Consider the following 19,428-nt stretch of genomic DNA (forward strand, 5'->3'; position numbering starts at 1 on the left):
ACGCGAGGTCTGACTTTAGGCATTGGTTTTGGGGGAGGTTCAAGCTAAACATCTCAGGTGTTAGGAGTGAATCTCTCATTACTTTTCAAGTTGTCAGCACCACCAGCTAGACACCCAGACACTCTCCTCAAATACAACTAGAATCTTCTGTGGCTCTTTTTGAGCCTATGTGACTCTTTGGGTCCAGCCGCGGCAGATTGTTTGCTGTAACATCATCTCCCAGGAACATCATTCTAGAAAGGCCTAAGGGTGGACATACAGAAACACTCATAGTAAGAAAGGACAGACTGCCAAGCAAGGTGCCCTCCGACCCTGACCCCAGGGGTCCTTGGTACAAAGCGGGGACTCTCCTCTTCCACCTGGGTGCATGTGCCCAGCATCTGAGCAAGGCCCAGGGTGGGACAAGGGGTGACATCCAAGGAGGGGGAGGAAGGTCCCTGCCCCTGACGCTCATGCTCTGCACCCTTTCCACGTACCGGCGGACTGAGCCCAGGCAGACGTACACAGTGCAATCTGGGCTAAGCCACCAGCAGGAGGGTCCAGATGCCGCTCTGTGCCCTGCCGAGTGGTGGTCCTGCCTGTGGAGGACCCCGGCCTGGGGTCTGGAAGATGAATTTCATCACATGGTTCACCCAATGGTCCCTGAATAGCAAACCAACGCTTGTCATGAGGGCCTAACTGCAAAGACCACCTAGGGAGGGCATGGAGGGCAGGAGGCCCTCTGGCCGGTGTTGGCGGTGGTCCCCAGGAAGAGAAAGCAGCCCTGAGTCTTGGAAACCATCACATGGATGGTTTGGCTACTGCTACCACCGCCCACTGCCCCCACTCCCCAACAAAAGAAACAAACGGGCAGAAGGAAGAGAAACCATCATACATCTTAGCCCTGTGGTGGTGAAGAAAGAAATTTGGGGCTGAACGTGAGCCAAGCCTCGATGCTGTTTCTCACCCAGTCCACCCAGTGCTAGGAGCTCTTCCCCCCGCCCCCTCTGCCACCTCTTAGCACGCAGAGTGTCCAAATCTGACAATGGATTGCAGATTTCCCCGGCTCTCCCTGATGGGGGTGGTGGGGAGGCAGCCTCGACCCTGAGAAGCCACCCCCGGAGCCCGTACCTATATTTCATCCCTGGCTGCTTCACGCTGGCGTCACCGGCACACGGGAGGCTCTGCATTGACAGGTGTCCCAGGCTCCGGGCCACCATGGCCACGGCGCGGAAGCGGCCACGGGAGCCCAGGCTGGGGCTGCTGGCAGCCGGCCGGCCCAGCCGCTCCTCGGGGCCCCGGCCCTTGAGGCTGTGCTCCGAGCACACAAAAGACACCTGCATGCCAAGGCTGGGGCCCAGCTCCTGGCTGTGTCCCCCTCCTTCTGGGCTCTGAAGTCAACTGCCCCTAGAAGTCCTCCTGTTCCCAGGACAAGGCTTTATCCCAGAAAGCCAGGAAGCTGCGAGGCGCTCCTGCCGGAAGCGAGGATTTCCCAAGGCAACGAGAGAAAAATCCTGTGCGGTGTCCGAGAGAAGGGAATCGAATGTCCAGAAGCATGCGAGGAAAGACCTTATCGGAGGGAACTCGGAAGTCCAGGTGGGGGCGGTGCCATTTTTTCTCCGCTCACATCCTTCTCGGCTCTACTGGTCCTTCCCCTGCACTCACCCTGGTCCGGCTCTGGCTGCCAGAGTCCCCAGGCCGGCGGTGTCCGGCAGGGCTGGGCTGCAGGTCACTCCCGACCTCCGCGTGACATCGCCCTCCTCCAGGGGAGAGGGGAGGAGGGAGGGCGCCTCCCGTCAGGGTGGTGGCCTGGGGGCTGCCGGGGGCGAGGGGGGGGGTTCAGGGGAGCAGCTGTTTCCCCAGGCTTCCCAGAGTCCAACTCCTGGCTGTGCACCCCACGGGCCGTCGGGCGCCCCCGCCAAGTAAATTAGGTGACCGGTGGGAAGCGCAGGAGGCATCTAGCGATTCATTATTAATGACGCAGATGCTCCGCCGCCCGCCCTGGCCGATCCCCGGGAGGCCGGCCCTGGCTGCTCCAGGCTGACAGCCGCTGGGCCAGGACGGGGACAGGCAGCCAGCCGTGGGCCACCCCCCCCCCCCAGCTGCCTCTGGTTCTCGCCCCGCAAAGTGGGGCTTCCACCAGCACGAGGAGAAGGGGAATCACCCGAAATGTGGAGAAAAGACCTCTCCGTCTAGACGACCCGAGGAGAGAAGCCTGGGGGTCGTGGGGCCAGAGACCTGAGAAGTTCTGGCACTCCACAGTTCTTAGCTCACAGCAGACACTCAGTAAATGCCTCTGGAATGTATGCGTGAATGCATGAGTGAATGAGGACACCCCTCCCCGTGACCCCAGCCTTCTTTCCCACACTCATGGGTTCAGGATGGACTTGGGAGCAAGGCTCTCCTCCTGGAACAAAGCTCATGGGGTTTCCTGAAACCCAAGGAGATTTCTTCCCCCCCCCCCCCCATGGCAGGAGGGACTGGCTTTGTCCTCTGACCCCAAACATGCCACCTTCACCCTGTGAGGTGAGCCCTGGCCAAAGCTGCCTTTTGGGGTCTTTCTTGCCATGCAGGAGGGGGCAGAGAAAGAGCTAGATGGGAGACAGGCGATCAGGGTCTAGTTCAGGCTCTGCTGTTAATTTGCTGTGTGATCGCAGGCAAGGGGCCTGCCCTCTCTGGGCCTCCACTGACAAAGTGACAGACGTGGTCTGAGAAGCCTCTCTGTCTCTCCCGGCTTGGACCCACAGGGCCCTTCCCAACCAGCTGACTGTCCAAAGATGAATCCGCCTAAAGATGTTCACGATGGATGGTGCCTGAACTCGCTCTCAGCCCCGGCCCTGCCTTTTTGACACAGAAGTTAAGAATAAAACCTTGCTCCTGTCTGGCCTCCCTGCTCCTGAGCTGGGCATCCTCGGGCAAGAGACCTCGTCTCCGGGCCTCAGTGTTCTCAGTGTCCAATGCAGAACACAGAGCACGGTCAGATCACAAATGGTATGGGATGATCCCTCAGCAGGAAGGAAGGGCTTTTTGTAAATTTTTTAAAAATTTATTTTATTTTTTATTTTAGAGAGAGAGAGAGAGCATGAATGGCGGAGAGGGGCAGATCCAGACAGAGAGAGAGAATCTCGAGCAGACTTCACACTCAGCAGAGTGCCTGATGTCGGGCTTGATCCCAAGACCCTGGGATCATGACCTGAGCCGAAATCAAGAGTCAGACCCTCAACTGACTGAGCCACCTGAGCGCCCCGAAGGAAGGGCTTTTTGGAGGTGGCAGTTGGTCCGGGCCCGTGTGCAAGACTCTACCTCCACCTCTGCACTGGTCACTGTACCCCTTTTGACCCCCTCAGGGCCACAGGCCTGACGCAGCAGCAGGAGACACACCCAGAGGGTGATACCTGGACCAGGGATGGAGTTGGGGCCTTCGCCAAGGAAGCCCTGGCAGGTCACAGACACCACTTACACAGGCCAGCAGGGGGCCCTCAGGACCCAGAGGCCCAGCTCTGCCTTAGTCTCTTACCTGCCCACATAAGCCACAGGCCTGCTTGGCCCTCCCTGAGCCTCTCGAGTGGGCAGGGCCTGAGAAGATCAAAGGGCAACCTATAGTGCCGAGCCCCTCCACGAGCGGGGCCCTGGCCTTCAGGGAGCCCACAGGCCTGCCAAAGAGGCTGCAGGGGCAAAGCCTGCCTCTGCTCCTCCCGGGAGGGGAGTTTGTTACAAATACAGATGCCTGGGTCCCCCCTGATCTACTGAATCAGCAGCTTTGGGGCTGGGCTTGGGAAGCTGTGTTTCATCAAGAGCTTCTGGTTGTGCTGTGTACCTGGTCTAGGGGATGTGGAAACCCTCTACTTCTTTCTTCCTTATATATTTCATCTCTCTGCGCTCTGGCAAACTATCAGATCTGGCATCTTACCATTCCTCAGAGGTGCCTCAGATGGTGTGCTTTAGGCAGCACCAAGTTAAGTGAGAATCACAATGACTTAGTCACCACAGTGGGTAAAATATCATCTGCTCCACCATGCAACTCAGCAATTCCACTCCTAGGTATGTGCTCAGAGAACCGAAAACATATGCCCACACAAACACTTGAACACAAATGTCCACAGCAGCATTATTCATCATTGCCCCAAAGTGGAAATAACCAACATGTTCATCCACTGACGAACTGATAAACACAATATGGTCTGCCTGCCAATACAACAGAATGTTACTCAGCCATACAAAGGAATAAAGCACCGATATATGCTACAACACGGATGAACCTTGAAAACATTATGCTGAGTGAGATAAGCCAGTCACAAAGGCCATATAGTATATGATTCCATTTATATGAAATGTTCAGAATAGGCAAATTCACAGCTATCATAGAAATCTGAAACATAGCTTTTTGTCTCAGAAAGTAGCTTAGTGGTTGCCAGGAGCTGGGGGGCAGGAATTGGGAATTGGGGAGTGATAGCTAATGTGGGTATAGTGTTTCTTTTTGGGGTGCTTAAGATGTTCTAAAGTTGATTGTGGTGAGTTTTCCACAACTCTAGGAATATACTAAAATCACTGAACTGTATACTTTATTGTTATTTTTTAAAAGTTTATTTATTTTGAGAGAGAGAGAGAGAGACTGAAGGGGAGGGCAGAGAGAGGGGGAGAGAGAATCCAAGCAGGCTCCACACTGTCAGTGCAGAGCCTGATTCAGGGCTCAGACTCACAAACCGTGAGATCATGACCTGAGCTGAAACCAAGAGTCAGATGCTTAACTGACTGAGCCACCCAGACGCCCCCTGAACTGTATACTTTAAACATACGTATGGTATATGAATTATATCCCCATAAAGCTGTTGCCCCCCAAAATGCCACCTGCCTCAAAAGTCTCTGGGCCTCAGTCTCACTCTTGCTCCCTGTGAGAGCATCCTTCCTGTTTGTCTGCCTTTGAAGTCCTCCTCGCCCTCTGATATCACCTCAGAGAAGCCAGCTCCCTAAGCACATGTAACCCTTTCCTTCTCCAAGTGCCAACGACGCTCTACCCAGCGACACATCAGGGGGCCGGGAACCACTTGCCGGTTCCTCTCTGCAAGACGCACTCCTTCCAGACGTCAGCAGGACTCCTGAGCAGGGCCTGGTGATAGAGCCCCAGCCCTCACTCCATCCCAATGTAGTGTGTCATAGAAATGATGAATATTTGACCTCAGCACTCCCCTGGGGACACCCAGGGCAAACAGGTGCTGTCCTCAGCAGAGAACTGCCAGCCGGAGCAGGTAGGTTTTTAAAGGCTGGCCAGAATCTGTAACTTTCCACTTGCCCCAAACAGGGGTCACCACTTGCAATACTCCTAGGAGGTCGCAAGAATTAGGCAAGAGGGGAAACGCTGGAAGCTTTTCGAAGGAGGCAGGCTGTTCCTCCAAAATGGTGACAGCCTCACAGTGGGGAGGTGATGGGCACTCTCCCCATGCAGAGTGAGGCCCACGGAGGCCTCGAGGTCTGGAGCAAAAGTTTTAAAGATGGCTTTTAAAATCCCAGACGGCTGGGGCGCCTGGGTGGCTCGGCCGGTTAAGCATCTGACTTCGGCTCAGGTCATGATCTCCCAGTTTATGGGTTCGAGCCCCGCGTCGGACTCTGTGCTGACAGCCTGGAGCCTGCTTCAGATTCTGTGTCTCCCTCTCTCTGCCCCTCTCCTGCTCCTGCTCTGTCTCTGTCTCAAAAAGAAATAAACATTGAAAAAATAAAAATAAATAAAATAAAAGCGCAGACTGCAATAGTCACTCAAGAGTGAGGACGAGCGGCTGCGTCCTGTAGAGGCCCAGGTGCCTCCCCTGTACCCGCGAGGCTGCCCGGACCGTGCCGAATGGAGGGTGTTTTGCACCCAAAGGTGACTTCTTGCCCAAGGAGGTGGGGGGGGGGATGCTGACGAGTTGGGGGCTGCTCCAGTGGGATGGGAGGTCCTTGGCCCCTGAAGTTTCTAAGAGCAAAAGATGGCAGACCGGTGACCTTCCTGGAGGAGGTGTCGTCTGGCAGGTAAGAGCCGAAGACCCCTCGGGGGCTTCCTTCGGGACCTCATACCCCAGTCACCAGAAGGGGAAAAGGGCTAAGTGGCTTCCAATCAGCTCCTTTTGCTTCTTAGTTGATGCGTGTACAAAGCGGTTGTGCAAGCCCTGAGTAAGTGTTTCTGGTACGTTTCCTGCCTCATCGCCAGGAGCACCTCGGAGGCACCAACAATGGCCACCGCACTATCAACGAAACGGTGCTCACTGAGCCGTCCTGCCAAGCCCTTTTTGTGTAGCTGAACTCCCACCGCACCCTGCCACACCCGGGGAAACTGAGGCACACAGGGGTCAAGCAAGGAAGGCAGACGCTGGCTCCGCCCTCATTCACGGGGGTGGCAGGGTGGGAGGTGAGCAGGGTGTCAGGGCCCCTTCCATGGAGCGGCTCCCGCTCTCAGAGCCCCGGGTTAAAGGGTGAGGGCTGGGGGGCAGTCTCCGGGGGGCTGCCTGGTGCCGTCTGTGGATTGGATCGGGCTGTGCTGACCCTGCCTTTCTAGGTGGACAATACAGAACCAAGCATCCTGGTCCCCATCCTTGTCCAACGAGAGGGGTGGATCCCCGCAGACCTCGGGGTGGAGGCCTGGGGGTCTGGACTGCTAACAGCTAGGCCCCTGATTCCCGAGGCCAGGCGGGCTGTGCTGTCAGCTGGTTACAGCACAATCCACTGGTGGAGGTGTTAGGCCCGCCGCGGCCCTTCCTATTCCGTGGCGGGGGCGGTGGCTGCTATGCCGACCCCGTGGCCCGGTTGGCCCTCCACGGAGACCCACAAGTCACCCATGCCGGCCATCCTCCCAGCTCCCGGTGGCGCCGGAGCGGCTCTTCCCTGGAGCTCTCAGTGATGTCACTGCCTAATGCAGTCCTCCAGACGATTCCGTGAGGAATGCCTGCGGTCTCCACTCTCCAGACTGGGAACTGAGACACAGAGAGGCCAGGTGACTCATCCAAGGTCACAAAGGTGCCTGCGGGGAGCCCGGATTCCTCCCGGGACACTCCCCCGGGCCTCAGTAGGCTCAAGGAGTTGACTTATTAGCCCTTGGGACCTGTTGTGGGTGGGAACGCGTCCCTCAAAACATGCTGAGGTCCTGACTCCTGTATCTGTGACCTTATTTGGAAGTAGGGTCTTTGTAGAAGTAGTCAGGTAAAGGTGAGGTTGTCCCGGAGCAGCGTGGGCCCGAAATCCAATGCCTGGTGTCCTTGTGAGGAGATGGGCAGATACACACAGACGGGAAATAGCCACGTGAAGACGGAGGCAGAGACCGGAGCGTCTATGAGCCAAGGGACACCGGGGACACTGGCAGCCACCAGGAGCTGGACGAGGCAGGGAGGGGTCGTCTCCTGGAGCCCTCAGAGGGCATGGGGTCCTGCCCACACCTGGATTTCAGACTTTTGGCCTCTAGAGCTGTGAGAGAATGTTGTTTTAGGCCACCATTTGTGGTATTTCATTGTGGCAGATGCAGGAACGCAGTATAGGACATTTTTCAAGGTGGAATTGTCCCCTACTTAGCTTCTGAGATTGGTCCACACGTCATCCCTCTCTGGCCTCTGCTCTTTTTCTCCTGCCTCTCCTCCCCCGCCCCCCCCCCCACCGGGTCCTCTGAATCACACCTGTCCTGCCCACCTGCCCTCTGAGGCACACCTGGATTCTCAGCTCTTTCAGGAAGCCCTCTCTGATGGCCCACCTGCAAGGGATCTCCTAGGAATAACTGAGCAGCTACGTAGAATCTGCTCCGGGAACCTGACCACAAATCAAACAGTGCCTGGCTCGTGGCAGGAGCCCATGGTCCAGGGTCCGAACCCGCAGGTGTTCCAGGGGCTGATGACCAAGCTTCACTGCCCAGGGCTCCCCCCCACCCCCCTCCACATCTGGGCTGCAACAGAGGCGCAGACCCAGCCTCCAGAACTGCGGTCGAGGAAGCAGCAGGAAGGAGACACATTTTACAGGGGAATATTCTAGAAAGGGGGTTAAGGCCAGCAGCATTCAATACCACCCAGGCCATACCCATAGAGGCTCCAGATGTTCTAGGTGCTGGGAACAGACAAAAGCCCTGCTCTTAGGGAGTGCAGATAAGAGGGACAGCAGGGGGATGTGAGGATGACCACAGGACAGGACAGCGCACTCGAGGACCGCCTGCGAGGATGTTATTAGACGAGGCACTCGGGGAAGTCTCCCAGAGGACCAAGATGTGACTGACGGAGGGAGCCAGCTGTGAGAAGATCTGGGGGACGAGAATGTGCAAGGGCCCTGAGGATGGACGGAGCTTAGCATCTTCGAGATACAGAAGGAAGGAGCCTCCTGAGCGGGAGGGAGAGGGGTCTACGCTGAAATCAGAGCAGGCAAGGGACCACGTGGGTCTGGGGGGATTTGGGGTTCATTCCCGGTGCCACATCTCTGAGGCCACATCTCTGGACCCTCCCGTTGCTACCACCAGGTGGGTGTGGGGAGGGGAGCTTACACATGCACTGTGCGGATTTAAAAATTCGATGCATTTTTTTTTTTTTTTTTTTTTTAATCACAAGAGTTGAGGAAAGCTAAAAAGCGGAGGAAGTTAACACGAAGGCTTTTCCCAAGCTGCAGGCTCGGTTCGGCAGATAAAACGCCCGGGCCTGGGGCACAGCTGTCCCCTTGCTTATCTGAAGGCATTATCTTTTTTACATTAATATTTAAGACCGAGTTTAACAGAGTCGCAGCCCTACTGCTGGTGGGGACGTTAACTGTGGAACGGCATTTATCTGGGATCTTTAATAACTGCTGGTGTTAGTTGTGGAGGCCCCTGTTTCCCGATAACTGCAACCCCCTGGATGCAGCAAGATCAAATCCGCCAGATAAAGAAAGGGCCGCGTGGGTGTGACAGCCTTTGGCCCATCAACTGCTAAAGACACGGTGGTTTTCTGGTCTCCTCTGCAACTTGGGAAGCGAGTTTCCCCTGGGTACTTAGCTCCCTGGTCAGTTGCCCACATTTCAGATGTGGCCCAGATTTTCTGGTGGCTGGGGGGGTGGGGGTCAGGCAAATAAGATTTGTCCTTGTCCCCGTACCCACCCATGTTAGTGTCCCGGGGCTCCCATAACAGAGCACCACAAACGGGGATTCAAAGAACAGAAATGGATTCTCTCCCAGTTCTGAAGGCCAGACGTCTGAGAGCCAGATGTGGGCAGGGCCGTCTCCCTCCAGAGGCTCCAGGGGACCACGCTCCCGGCCTCTTCCAGCTTCTGGTGGCTGCAGGCATTTCCAGGTTCGTGGCCACGACACTCTACTCTCTGCCTCCACCACCACGTGGCTTCTTCCCTGTGTGTCTTCACATGATATTTTTATAAGGACGTCTGTCATTGGAGTTAGGGTCCACCCTATTCCAGCTGGGCCTTGTCTTTTTTTCTTTTTTTAATGTTTATTTATTTATTTTGAGAGACAGAGAGTGAGCCAGGGAGAGGCAGAGAGAGAGAGGGAGACAGAGAATCCCAAGCAGGCTCCGCAGCTGTCAGCACAGCACCCGGCGTGCGTCTTGAACCCACGAACTGTGAGATCATGACCCAAGATGAAACCAAGAGCCAGACGTTTAACCGACTGAGCCACCCAGGCACCCCCAGTAGGGCCTCATCTTAACTGATCACATCGGCAATGGCCCTATTGGCAAAGAAGGTCACATTCTGAGGTTCAGGGTGGACGTGAAATTTTGGGGACACGATGCACTCCATTGCAACCGCCATCATAAACTGTATCCACAGTGGAGGGGGCTGGGGTCTTCCCAGGGGAGGAGGCCGAGCTCCAGCCGCCCCACCTCACCCTACAGCCCTCTACCTTCCTTGCTCTGGCCCAGCCACCCGGGCCTTCTCTTTGCTCCTCAGATGTCCCCCTGTCTCCTTGGCCTGGAAGGTTCTACCCCACATCTTCTAATGTCTCCCTTTCAGATGGTTAAGGTCTGGGCTGTGCCTGGCCTCTCTCACGCCCTTGGGTGGCGGATTGCTTTTTTCTCTGCTTCCCCACACGAGGACGCACCAGCTGTGAGGGTGGGGACCCTGTCCATCTTGTTTGTGTGGCTTCTGGCCGGTTGCCTGGAGCTAACAGACCCTTAACAAACATCTCCTGAATTAAGGGCAAATATTAACGGCCAGTGCCCCTCCCTGCCCCCCATTTCTCAGTCTTGAGAAATTTCCATTAGAATTAGGACTTACTGGGGCCAAAGTAGCTGACGCTTTGTCCCTCCCACACAGCTGGATTCAGAATACAAAACCTTATGAATTCTGCCATCTAATGGACTCCGAGAAGAAGTGTTTTGTTTCTTTAAATGGCAACCACGCGTTCAAACAATGAACCGAAGGTCCAGACACACTGTCCACAGGAGAAAATGTTAAGCAACAGGTCTCTACTCTCCTCCCCACAGAACAGCCAGAAAAACCCCGGGAGGCCCGTGTTAGATGGAAGCCAAGGGTCTAGGGCTGCCAGATCAACCACGGGACACCCAGTTCAGTCTGAACTTCAGATAAACAACGTTTTAGCATAAGTATGACCCAGATATTGTGTGGGATATACTTATACTAACAAAAGGAAACGTTTATTTGAAATTCAAATTTAACAAAGGAGCAAAGCTGCATATACGTAAGGTATGAATGCAAACACCAGCTCTGGGGTTCTTTGGCCATTTCTCCGAGGCTTTCACGGGAGAAAGTGGGCCGGCCGCCGGAGCTCTGCCCCAGATGCTGAATTCAAAGATGAGCCAGCTAAAGGGAACGTCCTTCTGAAGTTCCAAGGAGAGTGAGCCCGACGTGCCTATCACCCGGAGAACACAGGGGACATGAAGCCCCAGCCTTTGCTCTGGACGCAAGCGTAGGTGCTAATTCAGAGACTGCCTGTTGAAAGCCGCTTCCCACGAGGACAGCCCAGCTTAAGGTCAGATGGGGGGCGGGGGAGCACATCTTTGCCCCCAGGACCCAGCCTGGGATTCTGATACCAGGATGAATTTGTTGTTAGGGATGACCAGAGACGTTCTCGTTAATTCATGTCCAGCCAACCCCTCATGATTAATTTGTCCCAGTGGTGCCTCAAGAAAAATGAAACGATGCATCTAACCCCTGCTGCAAAGCGTTTTCAGGAAACCACGTTCTCCCACAGAGGATAAATCAAACCGGTAACAGTGCTTATCTTTGAGGGCAGGACTACCCTTTGGAGAAAAGACTTTCATTTTCTTCTTCGTACATTTCGGTATGGCTGGACTTGAAAAAATTTTGGGGGGGGGTTTATTTATTTTTGAGAGAGAGGGAGAGCGAGGGAGGGGCAGAGAGAGAGGGAGACACAGAATCCGAAGCCGGCTCCAGGCTCTGAGCTGTCAGCACAGAGCCGGACGCGGGGCTCGACCCCACGAACCGCGAGATCGTGACCTGAGCCGAAGCCGGACGCTTAACTGACTGGGCCCCCCCAGGCGCCCCTGGTTGGACTTTTCACACACACACTAGTTACCCCGACATCCGATAATGTCACGATCGATCCCCGTCTCCCGGGCTGCAGCTCCGGCCTTGTGCAGAGTCCTTCCCGCCCGGCCCCAGCCCGGCCCTTACCGGTACTTCATGCCCGTGCGCTGGGCGGTGCAGCCGTCCAGGGAGAGGCCGTGCATGCGGAGGAAGCTCTCCATGTTCCTGGCCTGGGCCGCCGCCCGCACCTCCCGCAGCCGCTGCAGCTCCAGCGTGTCGGTCTGGCGCACGGGGTGCAGGGCCCAGTCCGAGTGACACCTGCTGCTCACGCTCCTCAGGCTCTCGCTGTACGTCATGGACAACATGGTACCGCCCGGCCCGGCAGCCGCCGCTGTCCAGACGGGAAACGCCGAGTGGCCGTGAGTTAGCGAAGGTGCCGCTGCCCTGCCCCGGTGCCCCGCGGGACGCCGGCCCCGGGGCAGGGGTGCCGCAGAGACGCCTCCTCCAACTAGAGCGGCAGGAATGGGTCTCGGCGCCTGGGGCCGGGGCCCCTGGGTGTAAACGCCTCCTGGCACGACACTGTCAGCCCTTGACTCTGCACGGGCCGGGGACTCTGGCTAAGCCGTCCTCCCCCGCCCCGCGCGGCCCCGAGACAAGCACTGGCGAAGCCACATTCCAGGCGTGAGAACTCAAAGCGGGGACTCCGGATGCAAACAGAGGCAAGAGAGCATGCAGGGAACCCCGGGCCCCCGCAGCGAAGGCGCCACGTCACAGTGCTCCCCGGAGGTGCTCGCAAGGTAAAACCAGGTTCGGGGCTGTCTCCCGGAAGGGGCAGGAGCACATCCGTCATGGAAGCAAACGCCGGTGTGATTTTGCTAGGGGAGCCCACCCCAGGAACGCCCTATTTGTTTGCTCGCAAGCCTCATCAAGGGAAACGATATCCACACACACGTTCTCTGCTCGCAGGCACCGTGGCACCTGCAGACTCTTTGGGCCCCGTCCTCCATGAGGATTAAGTATGTCACAATCCACAAATTTTGCAGTAAAAAGACTGAACGGGATGCACGTAAGGAGCGGGGTGACAAGGGGGGACAGGGGTTCAGTACAGACAGGGAGAGAGCAAGGCTAAAATGGGAGGAACCATCACTAAATAGTCATCCTGGGGGCGGCTGGGTGGCTCAGTCAGTTGGGCGTCCGAGTTCGGCTCAGGTTATGGTCTCACCGTCAGTGAGTTTGAGCCCCGCACGGGGCTCTACGCTGACGGCTCAGAGCCTGGAGCCTGCTTCGGATTCTGTGTCTCCCTCTCTCTCTCTGCTCCTTTCCCACTCATGCGCTGTCTCTCAAAAATGAAGAAACGTTAAAAAAGAAAATAGTCGTTCTGAGTGATGGCTACACTCTCTCAGAAACTACGAGCAGCACAGATGTCCATCAACGGGGAGACAGGTTACATAAATGATAGCCCGTCCCAATGATGGGACTTGTGCGGCCTTCAGTGAGGTTTCTCTACATGGGCTGATAATGCAATGAATCCTATGAGACAGTAGTAGGGGAAGAGAGGAAGACGCGTGTGCAAGGAAAGCTACCATCTGTGTCAATGGATGTACATGAGTGAGTGAATCAAGGAACGTGGCACCATGGCTACACGCCGAGGACACGGTCGCGGGGCAGGGGGGCTCTATGATCCGGGGACTCCTGTCGGCACCTGACCGCAGCCCTCTGCCCGGCCTCAGATGCCTGCAGGACGACCCCCGCCTCATCACCGAGCACAGAAAGTGACATGGAAGTCATCATTTCAGTTGGGTCAGCAAAGCAGGGTCCCGGAGCCCAGCCCTGGCAGCTGGAGGAACCAGCGCGGTCCCCACCTCTGCCCCAAGAAAGAACAAGCTCGATTATCCCTGGGAAGGGCAAGGAAAGCTGTCCTGGGAGCCGAGGCAGCTGCAAAGGCTGAGGCCCCACCCCCCTCCTCAGGGAAGCTCTCCACCAGCACCCGACATTTCATAGCCCCTTTTCCCGCTGCAACTGCTCTCCACAGCCGTGTCCTCACCTGACCCGCTAGAGTCTTCCCCAATCATCTTGTTTGTTTGTTGCATTTGAGCCCCTGAAGGTCAGGTCCAGGAGGGCCAGGACCTTTCTGTCCGCTCTCACCACTGAGGCTCAGTGCCCACAGCGGAGACTGGGCCTTCCCGCTGGGCTGGCGGTGTGGACAGCACCTGGCAGGGGTGGGCTGGCCCCCTGACTCAGGCCCAAGGCACCAAGAAGGATGCCTTATCCTGGAGGGTGTGGTGGGGGGCTCTGGGGCCAGGACTCCCATTCACTATGGCTCAGATCCACAGGGAGGGGGCCTGCAGGGCCCAGGACCTCTGGCCTCCCCCAAGGGTTTGGACTAAGCTCTCTGATGGATGCTAAAGCAGGTGAGGATGTCCCTGGCATGAAAATCCCCATGTTCCAGGAGAATCACTCTGGAGGCAGAGGAGGGGCGCAGGGCTCCAGGAGGGGGGTTGTCTTAGGAAATGGAGCGCCCCTCCTTCCCTCCCTGCCTGCTGGCCCCTGGCCCCCTCCAAGCACCGCCCGGGGTGGGGGCAGGGCAGCGTCGGGCAGCTGCTTTAGATGTGGCAGTGTGGCCGGCTGCCCGTCCTGCAGGGGGCAAAGGCAGGCCAGTCTGGCTTCCCTGGGGGTCCGTCCTCAGAGAGAAGAGCCTGGCAGGCCGGAGCTGCAGGGAGCAGGAAGCAGGCACACAGGCCCAGCCAGGCAGAGATCAATGACCATTAGCTTTCAAGACACCACCCACAAACAGCAATCCGGGCTGGTGTGGCTCTGGAGGTCCAGCCAGGGTCCCGGGGCTGGGGTGACAGTGTGGCCGAGCACCTGGCTGTCACCCACTTAGCGCAACACAAGCAGGCACCCTGACGGCTTCGAGGCTCAGTCTCCATGTCTGTGAAGTGGGCCCAGCAGGGGCTGATTGCACCCGCTGTCTAGACGACCAGGCGGGGCTGCGGGTGCGGCTGGGCGCATGCCATGCGCGGGGAAGCGGCCGTCAACAGTGTCGCAGCGTGGTGTAGGATACCAGCTAGGATAATTGGGGTGGTGGCAGAAATACACAAAACGAGGTGGAGGGGACAGAGGCTGGAAGGCAGGGTGGGCCTCTGGAGAGGGCACACGTGAGCGTGGGCTTCTGTGATACGAGGGAGTGGTGTAGATACCCGTTATTACTAGAAAAGGTTGAATAGGATCAACATAGACCTTAATAAACGACCCGGGTCTCACAGAGAACACACATTCCTTATGAGACGGGGGCAGGGCAGGGTGCACCATCTCTGTGGGGGCTGGGGTCACCCCTGCTTGTGATCTCTCCTTACAGCGCCGGGGGCATGGAGGGCACGGAGAGTGTCCCCATGATGCCAGGCAGGCTCCGGCTGAGGGACACAGGGAGGTGGGCGTGGGAGAGCACAGTGGCCCTGCTGGGGGGCCGCAGGGGTGAGCACCTGGTGCCCACGAGCAGGTTTGTGGCCAGATGGCCACGCACAGCGCGAGAGGAGCTAGGACACGTTCCTCCTCGCCTCCGGGGAGGCAAGACCCCACCGAGGAGGAAGGACACAGAAGGCACAGAGGGGCTCTGACGGTCAGCAGTGGTGCCCATGGGAGAGGACAGAGTCCAGCTCCTGGACAGCCTCACGCTGGGGCTTATTCCCAGCCTCCTCCCGGGATGACTGGGGGCAGGCTGGGGTCACTGGACGAAGGGGCCACAGGGAGACACTGCCAGAAGGGAGCGCCCACTGCCGGGGCTCCTGCCTCAGGCCCTTTGCTTCCTAGGGCTCAAAGGTGCAGTGACCCTGACCTCGTGTTCCTCCTCCTCGAGATCCAGCCCCCACCCCATATCAAGAGAAATCCGCCCCCTCCTCGGTAGCCATTGCTAATTATGAGGCGCCTATAGGTTCGTCCCTGAGCCGGGGCCTGCCTTTTGCAAATCTATTCTTGTGGAGGGAGGGCTCAGGGGGATTCCAGGAAACGAACACCGTGACACGGAAAAACCGAACTGAAGGCACCGACCTCATTAAGTCAGTGGGGACCACGACCGCCCCGAAGGGCCTTCCACCTGGAATTTCTGAACTGTGGTCTGTTTACCGAAAGCCACCAAGGCATGAAACGTGAGGTTCGGAAGGAATCCTGAACAGCTCTTTTAAACGGTGACATTTGTCTCGATCTTAGAGAAACCAGCCCGAGTTCCTGGAAGCGGGGTTGCAAAGGAATACGGCATCATTCCGGAGCACAGCTTTAAAATGCACAGCAGCGCATCAGGGCAAAAACAAAACCACCTTTGCGGGAGAACAATCAGCGAGCCAAGGCCCAGACAAGCGCCCTGCCTCCCCCATCCCAGACCCTGCCCCAGCTCCCTAGGCCATGTGTTTCCAGACAGACCTTCCTGACAGCCGCCAAACCTCCCTGCTGTCATTCTCGGGGCAACCTCGACAATGCCAAATCCTAATGGTGACCCCAACAAGGTGTGGCTGGATGTCTGGGTCTCCCCCAGGCAGGAAGACGGACGGTCCCAGCCGGCAGGTCTGGGAGGCAAGCTCACTGAAGCGGGAGAAAGCCCACCATCCTGCCTCCCACTGTCACCTTGCAGTTACTCAGGGCTGGCTTTTTTTTTGTTTGTTTGTTTTTTAAGGTTTTCTGCTTTGAAAAAAATATAGGGGATCTGATTTCGGATCAGCCAAATGCACCCCCAATACTGTCCCTCTGTGACTTCCATTCCTGGGCCACGTGTCCCCAAGCAGCAACACCCCCCCCTCCTGCCCCCCACCGCTGGGGACAGCAGCTGCCCCTGGATTCCTGGAGTTGAGGGGGCCACTCACCTGCCTTCCTGGCGTCTGCTCGTTAAAAAGGACACAGTCTAGTTTATAGGGTTCACCAGCCACTGCACGGATCTGGCGCGGCAGCTGGTTCATTAGGGAGTGTCACTGTAGGACGTCAGAAGCAATTGGTGAATGAGAAGCGCCCCACGAGGGTCGAGTTTGGAGGCAGGGAGTCCATTAGTCTATTAGGGCGTTTTCAGCTCAGTGAAAGGCTGAATTATTCACGAGCAGCGTCTCTTTCCCCTAAAAGCCCGGGAAGTGCAGTCCCGCGGTGCAGCCTGGCCGAGGCCAGCTCCTGGCCTGTGGGGCTGGGAGGGGGCACCCACTGGGGTCCTGGCATTGCCTGAGGCTCATTCGCCCACCAGGCCTCCCGTGCCCCCGAGGGCCAGGGACACCACCCACAGGTGGAGAGCGGCAGGCCCTGCTTTCCGGTGATCTGAGGCCAGGACCCGTGCTTGCAGCTCGGGACCCCCACCACATTCATATGTCTGCAGTAAGGGGTCCCACAGCGCGTGACCACCACCCACAGTGAAGGGGCTGGGGGTCTGGCGAGACCCTCAGCAAGGCAGACGGATGTCCCTCCACCCTTCTGCTGGGACATGCCCCAGTCAAGGGTACTTACCCTGTCAGTACCTTTACATGGCCAGAAAGTTCTGGAAGTCTGCTATTTGAACACCACGCTACCACTCCCTGCAGTCAGGGGTGCAGGGGCCCCTCCTCATGGCACACATTCTGATCTGGGGTTTGAGGCTGAGCTCTGGGCAGTAGCCATGCCGAGCCCCTGTTCCAGAGTCACGACCCTGGGGGCGTTTCTTGTCATCCTAGGATCCCAAAGAAGTCTCAGCATGACACGACCCTCCAGCATGAGGGATCCTGGATGGAGGCCGAGTGGCTGTCCGATGGCAAACCTACATCTGTCTACGACCCTGCTGGGGAACTGGTGCTCGGGACCCGGAGTAGAAAGCAAACAAAACGGGAAGCAGGCTGCGGAAGCCAGGCAAACGCCAGCAGGTTTCTACCTGGAGAGGCCCCAGCGACGGGGCCGGGTGGTCCCTCTCAAAGGCGCCCACCTGCCACGTCAGCTCCCTGGCCTCTCTGTCACAGGGCCCACCGCTGGGTGGTGGCATCAGCCTGCCATACCCTGACACACCCCGTCTCCTTCCCCCCAGGCCCTGCACCCCTCTGTCAACTCAACATCCTTCTCAGCACCAGCCATCAGTCACCTGGAGGACATGGTTTCTGACTTCCCGTCCTCCTGCCCTGCTGCCCTTCACTCCATCATTCCTGGGCTCCCCCACCCAGCCTTTCCACCTGTCGTCTCGTTCCCTGCCGCAGCAGAGCTCTGATCCCTGCTCAGACACCGTCGATGGCTCCCCATTGCCCACTGAATGCGGTCCAAGCTCCTTTGCTAGGCACTCACGGCCCTTCCCCCTCTGACCTCCATCTTCCTCTATAGTCTGGCCTCCTGTCCCTCTCCATCCCGTCCCTCACGGCCGGTCTGTGTCACCACCACCTCCTGTTCTTGGCACCTCTCCAAGCTGTGGCTCAGGCATCTCCTGGAAGGTTCCTCCTGGGCTCTATGTAGGAGCCTGCCCAGCCCCCAAGGCCCCGCTCAAAGCCGTCATGCTGTCTCCTCCATGAAGATTTCCCCGACTCTCAGTGGGCTGTGCCCACGCCTGGCCTTCCTCGGAACGCCAACAGCTGTTTAGACTTCCCGCACGACACGTTCTGCCTTCTAGATATTTTAGTTATTTGGGTTCTGGGGTAGACTGCATTATCATGCCGGGTCCTCTACCCGCCTCTGCGTCACATGACTGTGGTTCTCCTGGGGTGGGAGGGCGGGAGAATATCTTCCTGCCCTCGGACATCTGGCGTGGTCGTGAGCTTTGCTTTGGCCAAAAGAACGAGCGGTGTGCCGGTTCCAACCGTGGAACTTCGAAGACATTACATGATTCTGCTCGTCCTCTGGCACTTTTGCCGGGAATAGCCTCTGGTTAAAAACGACTGGAGGATGAACACCTGGGCCCCACCTGCGGCTCAGACCAAACCCAGCCGAGCCCGCATGAACTGACACAGACACATAAACAAGAAATACACGCTTCTCCTTGTAAGGTGCTGAGTTTGGGGCCTGTTTGTTACGAGGCACTCTCTGGGAGAGCTGACAGATACAGGGTCTCACCTCCCTTACTAGTCCTTGAGCCGCCCCAAGGCAGGGCGCACACCTTGAACACCTCTGCCCCGTTCGGGGAGGGGTGGTCAGTCGGCAGGACGCTGCTGATGGACTTAACCCTCTGGTAGCTGTGTCAGGGCCCAGGTGACAAGGATGCCCCACTGCGAGTGGCACCCAGCACATTAAACACAGATGCAGCCTCTTTAGAGGTCATAGTCGGAGACCCCACAGGAGACACCTCGGTGTCTGTGAGAAGCAACCACACTGGAGCTGCAAAGGGCAGGACGGTCAGAGCCTGTGGGCATCAGGGACAGAGGTCGGCGGATCTGGGGTGCAGTTCTCCATCAGGGCTCACCTCAGGGTAAGACAGCCTCTTGGGCACGGGGGGGGGGGGCGGTCAACCAGAAGGCTCCTCAGGGAGTGGACAACAGGTTGGATCTGTGGGGCCCCGAGGGCCAGCAAGGGGAGTGGGACCCTCCTTCACTTTGGCTCTGTGATACCTGGCAATCTACTCGTCCCGTCCCGCGGCGGGGCCCCTTAGGCGGCGGTCTGTGCCACAGCCCCGCCACCCACCCTGTCACGCCTCTCCTCCGGGGTCTCAGAGGATGCAGCTCGAAGGCCTGTTTGGTCCCAGTGGTCAAGTCCTTCCGGGACGAATGTCTCGCACTCGCCCTGATACACCATGCCGTCATACGTACGTGATGGCAAAAGTGTCATCCGAAAAAAGCATCTGCAAGCCCAGGTTCAGATCTAACTATTTCAGGCAAAATCTCATCGAGCAACAATTCCAGTCACCATTTTAGGGTTCTCCGTAAGGAGTGAGACCCCACGGGAGGCACTGGAGTAGTGGCGAAATCAGGCCGAGGACCCAGACCCGCTGTCACGCTCAGAGGTGTGGGGGGGCTGTGGGAATCCAGGTCCCCGCGTCCTCCGGGGGGTGTCGGCGGCGACCGCCCCCTGGCTCTGCGCTGGTGGGTGTGTGCGACCCTGGGGAGC

At 57.6% G+C, this 19,428-nt stretch overlaps 1 protein-coding gene across 8 annotated transcripts in view; it reads right to left on the reverse strand.

Moving 5' to 3' along the window:
* KCNAB2 (potassium voltage-gated channel subfamily A regulatory beta subunit 2) overlaps window positions 1–19,428 on the reverse strand; it is an 84,620-nt gene that overhangs the window by 29,670 nt on the left and 35,522 nt on the right. Inside the window, exon 1 of one of the 8 annotated variants that reach the window (XM_047083325.1) lies at window positions 11,557–11,795. The exons of 6 other annotated variants lie outside the window; for them this stretch is intronic. In XM_047083325.1, the coding sequence (XP_046939281.1) occupies window positions 11,557–11,774 (218 nt within the window). In that variant the 5' untranslated portion in view covers window positions 11,775–11,795. Of the gene's footprint in view, window positions 1–1,110; window positions 1,338–11,556; window positions 11,796–19,428 lie in introns of those variants that run through there. One more of the 8 variants, XM_047083324.1, reaches the window with a different exon arrangement.

The sequence above is a fragment of the Lynx rufus genome, unplaced genomic scaffold, assembly GCF_022079265.1.
Source record: "Lynx rufus isolate CCGP_SWC_20201006 ecotype Redwood Valley unplaced genomic scaffold, mLynRuf1.p SCAF_2, whole genome shotgun sequence".
In the NCBI taxonomy this organism is placed as follows: domain Eukaryota; kingdom Metazoa; phylum Chordata; class Mammalia; order Carnivora; family Felidae; genus Lynx; species Lynx rufus.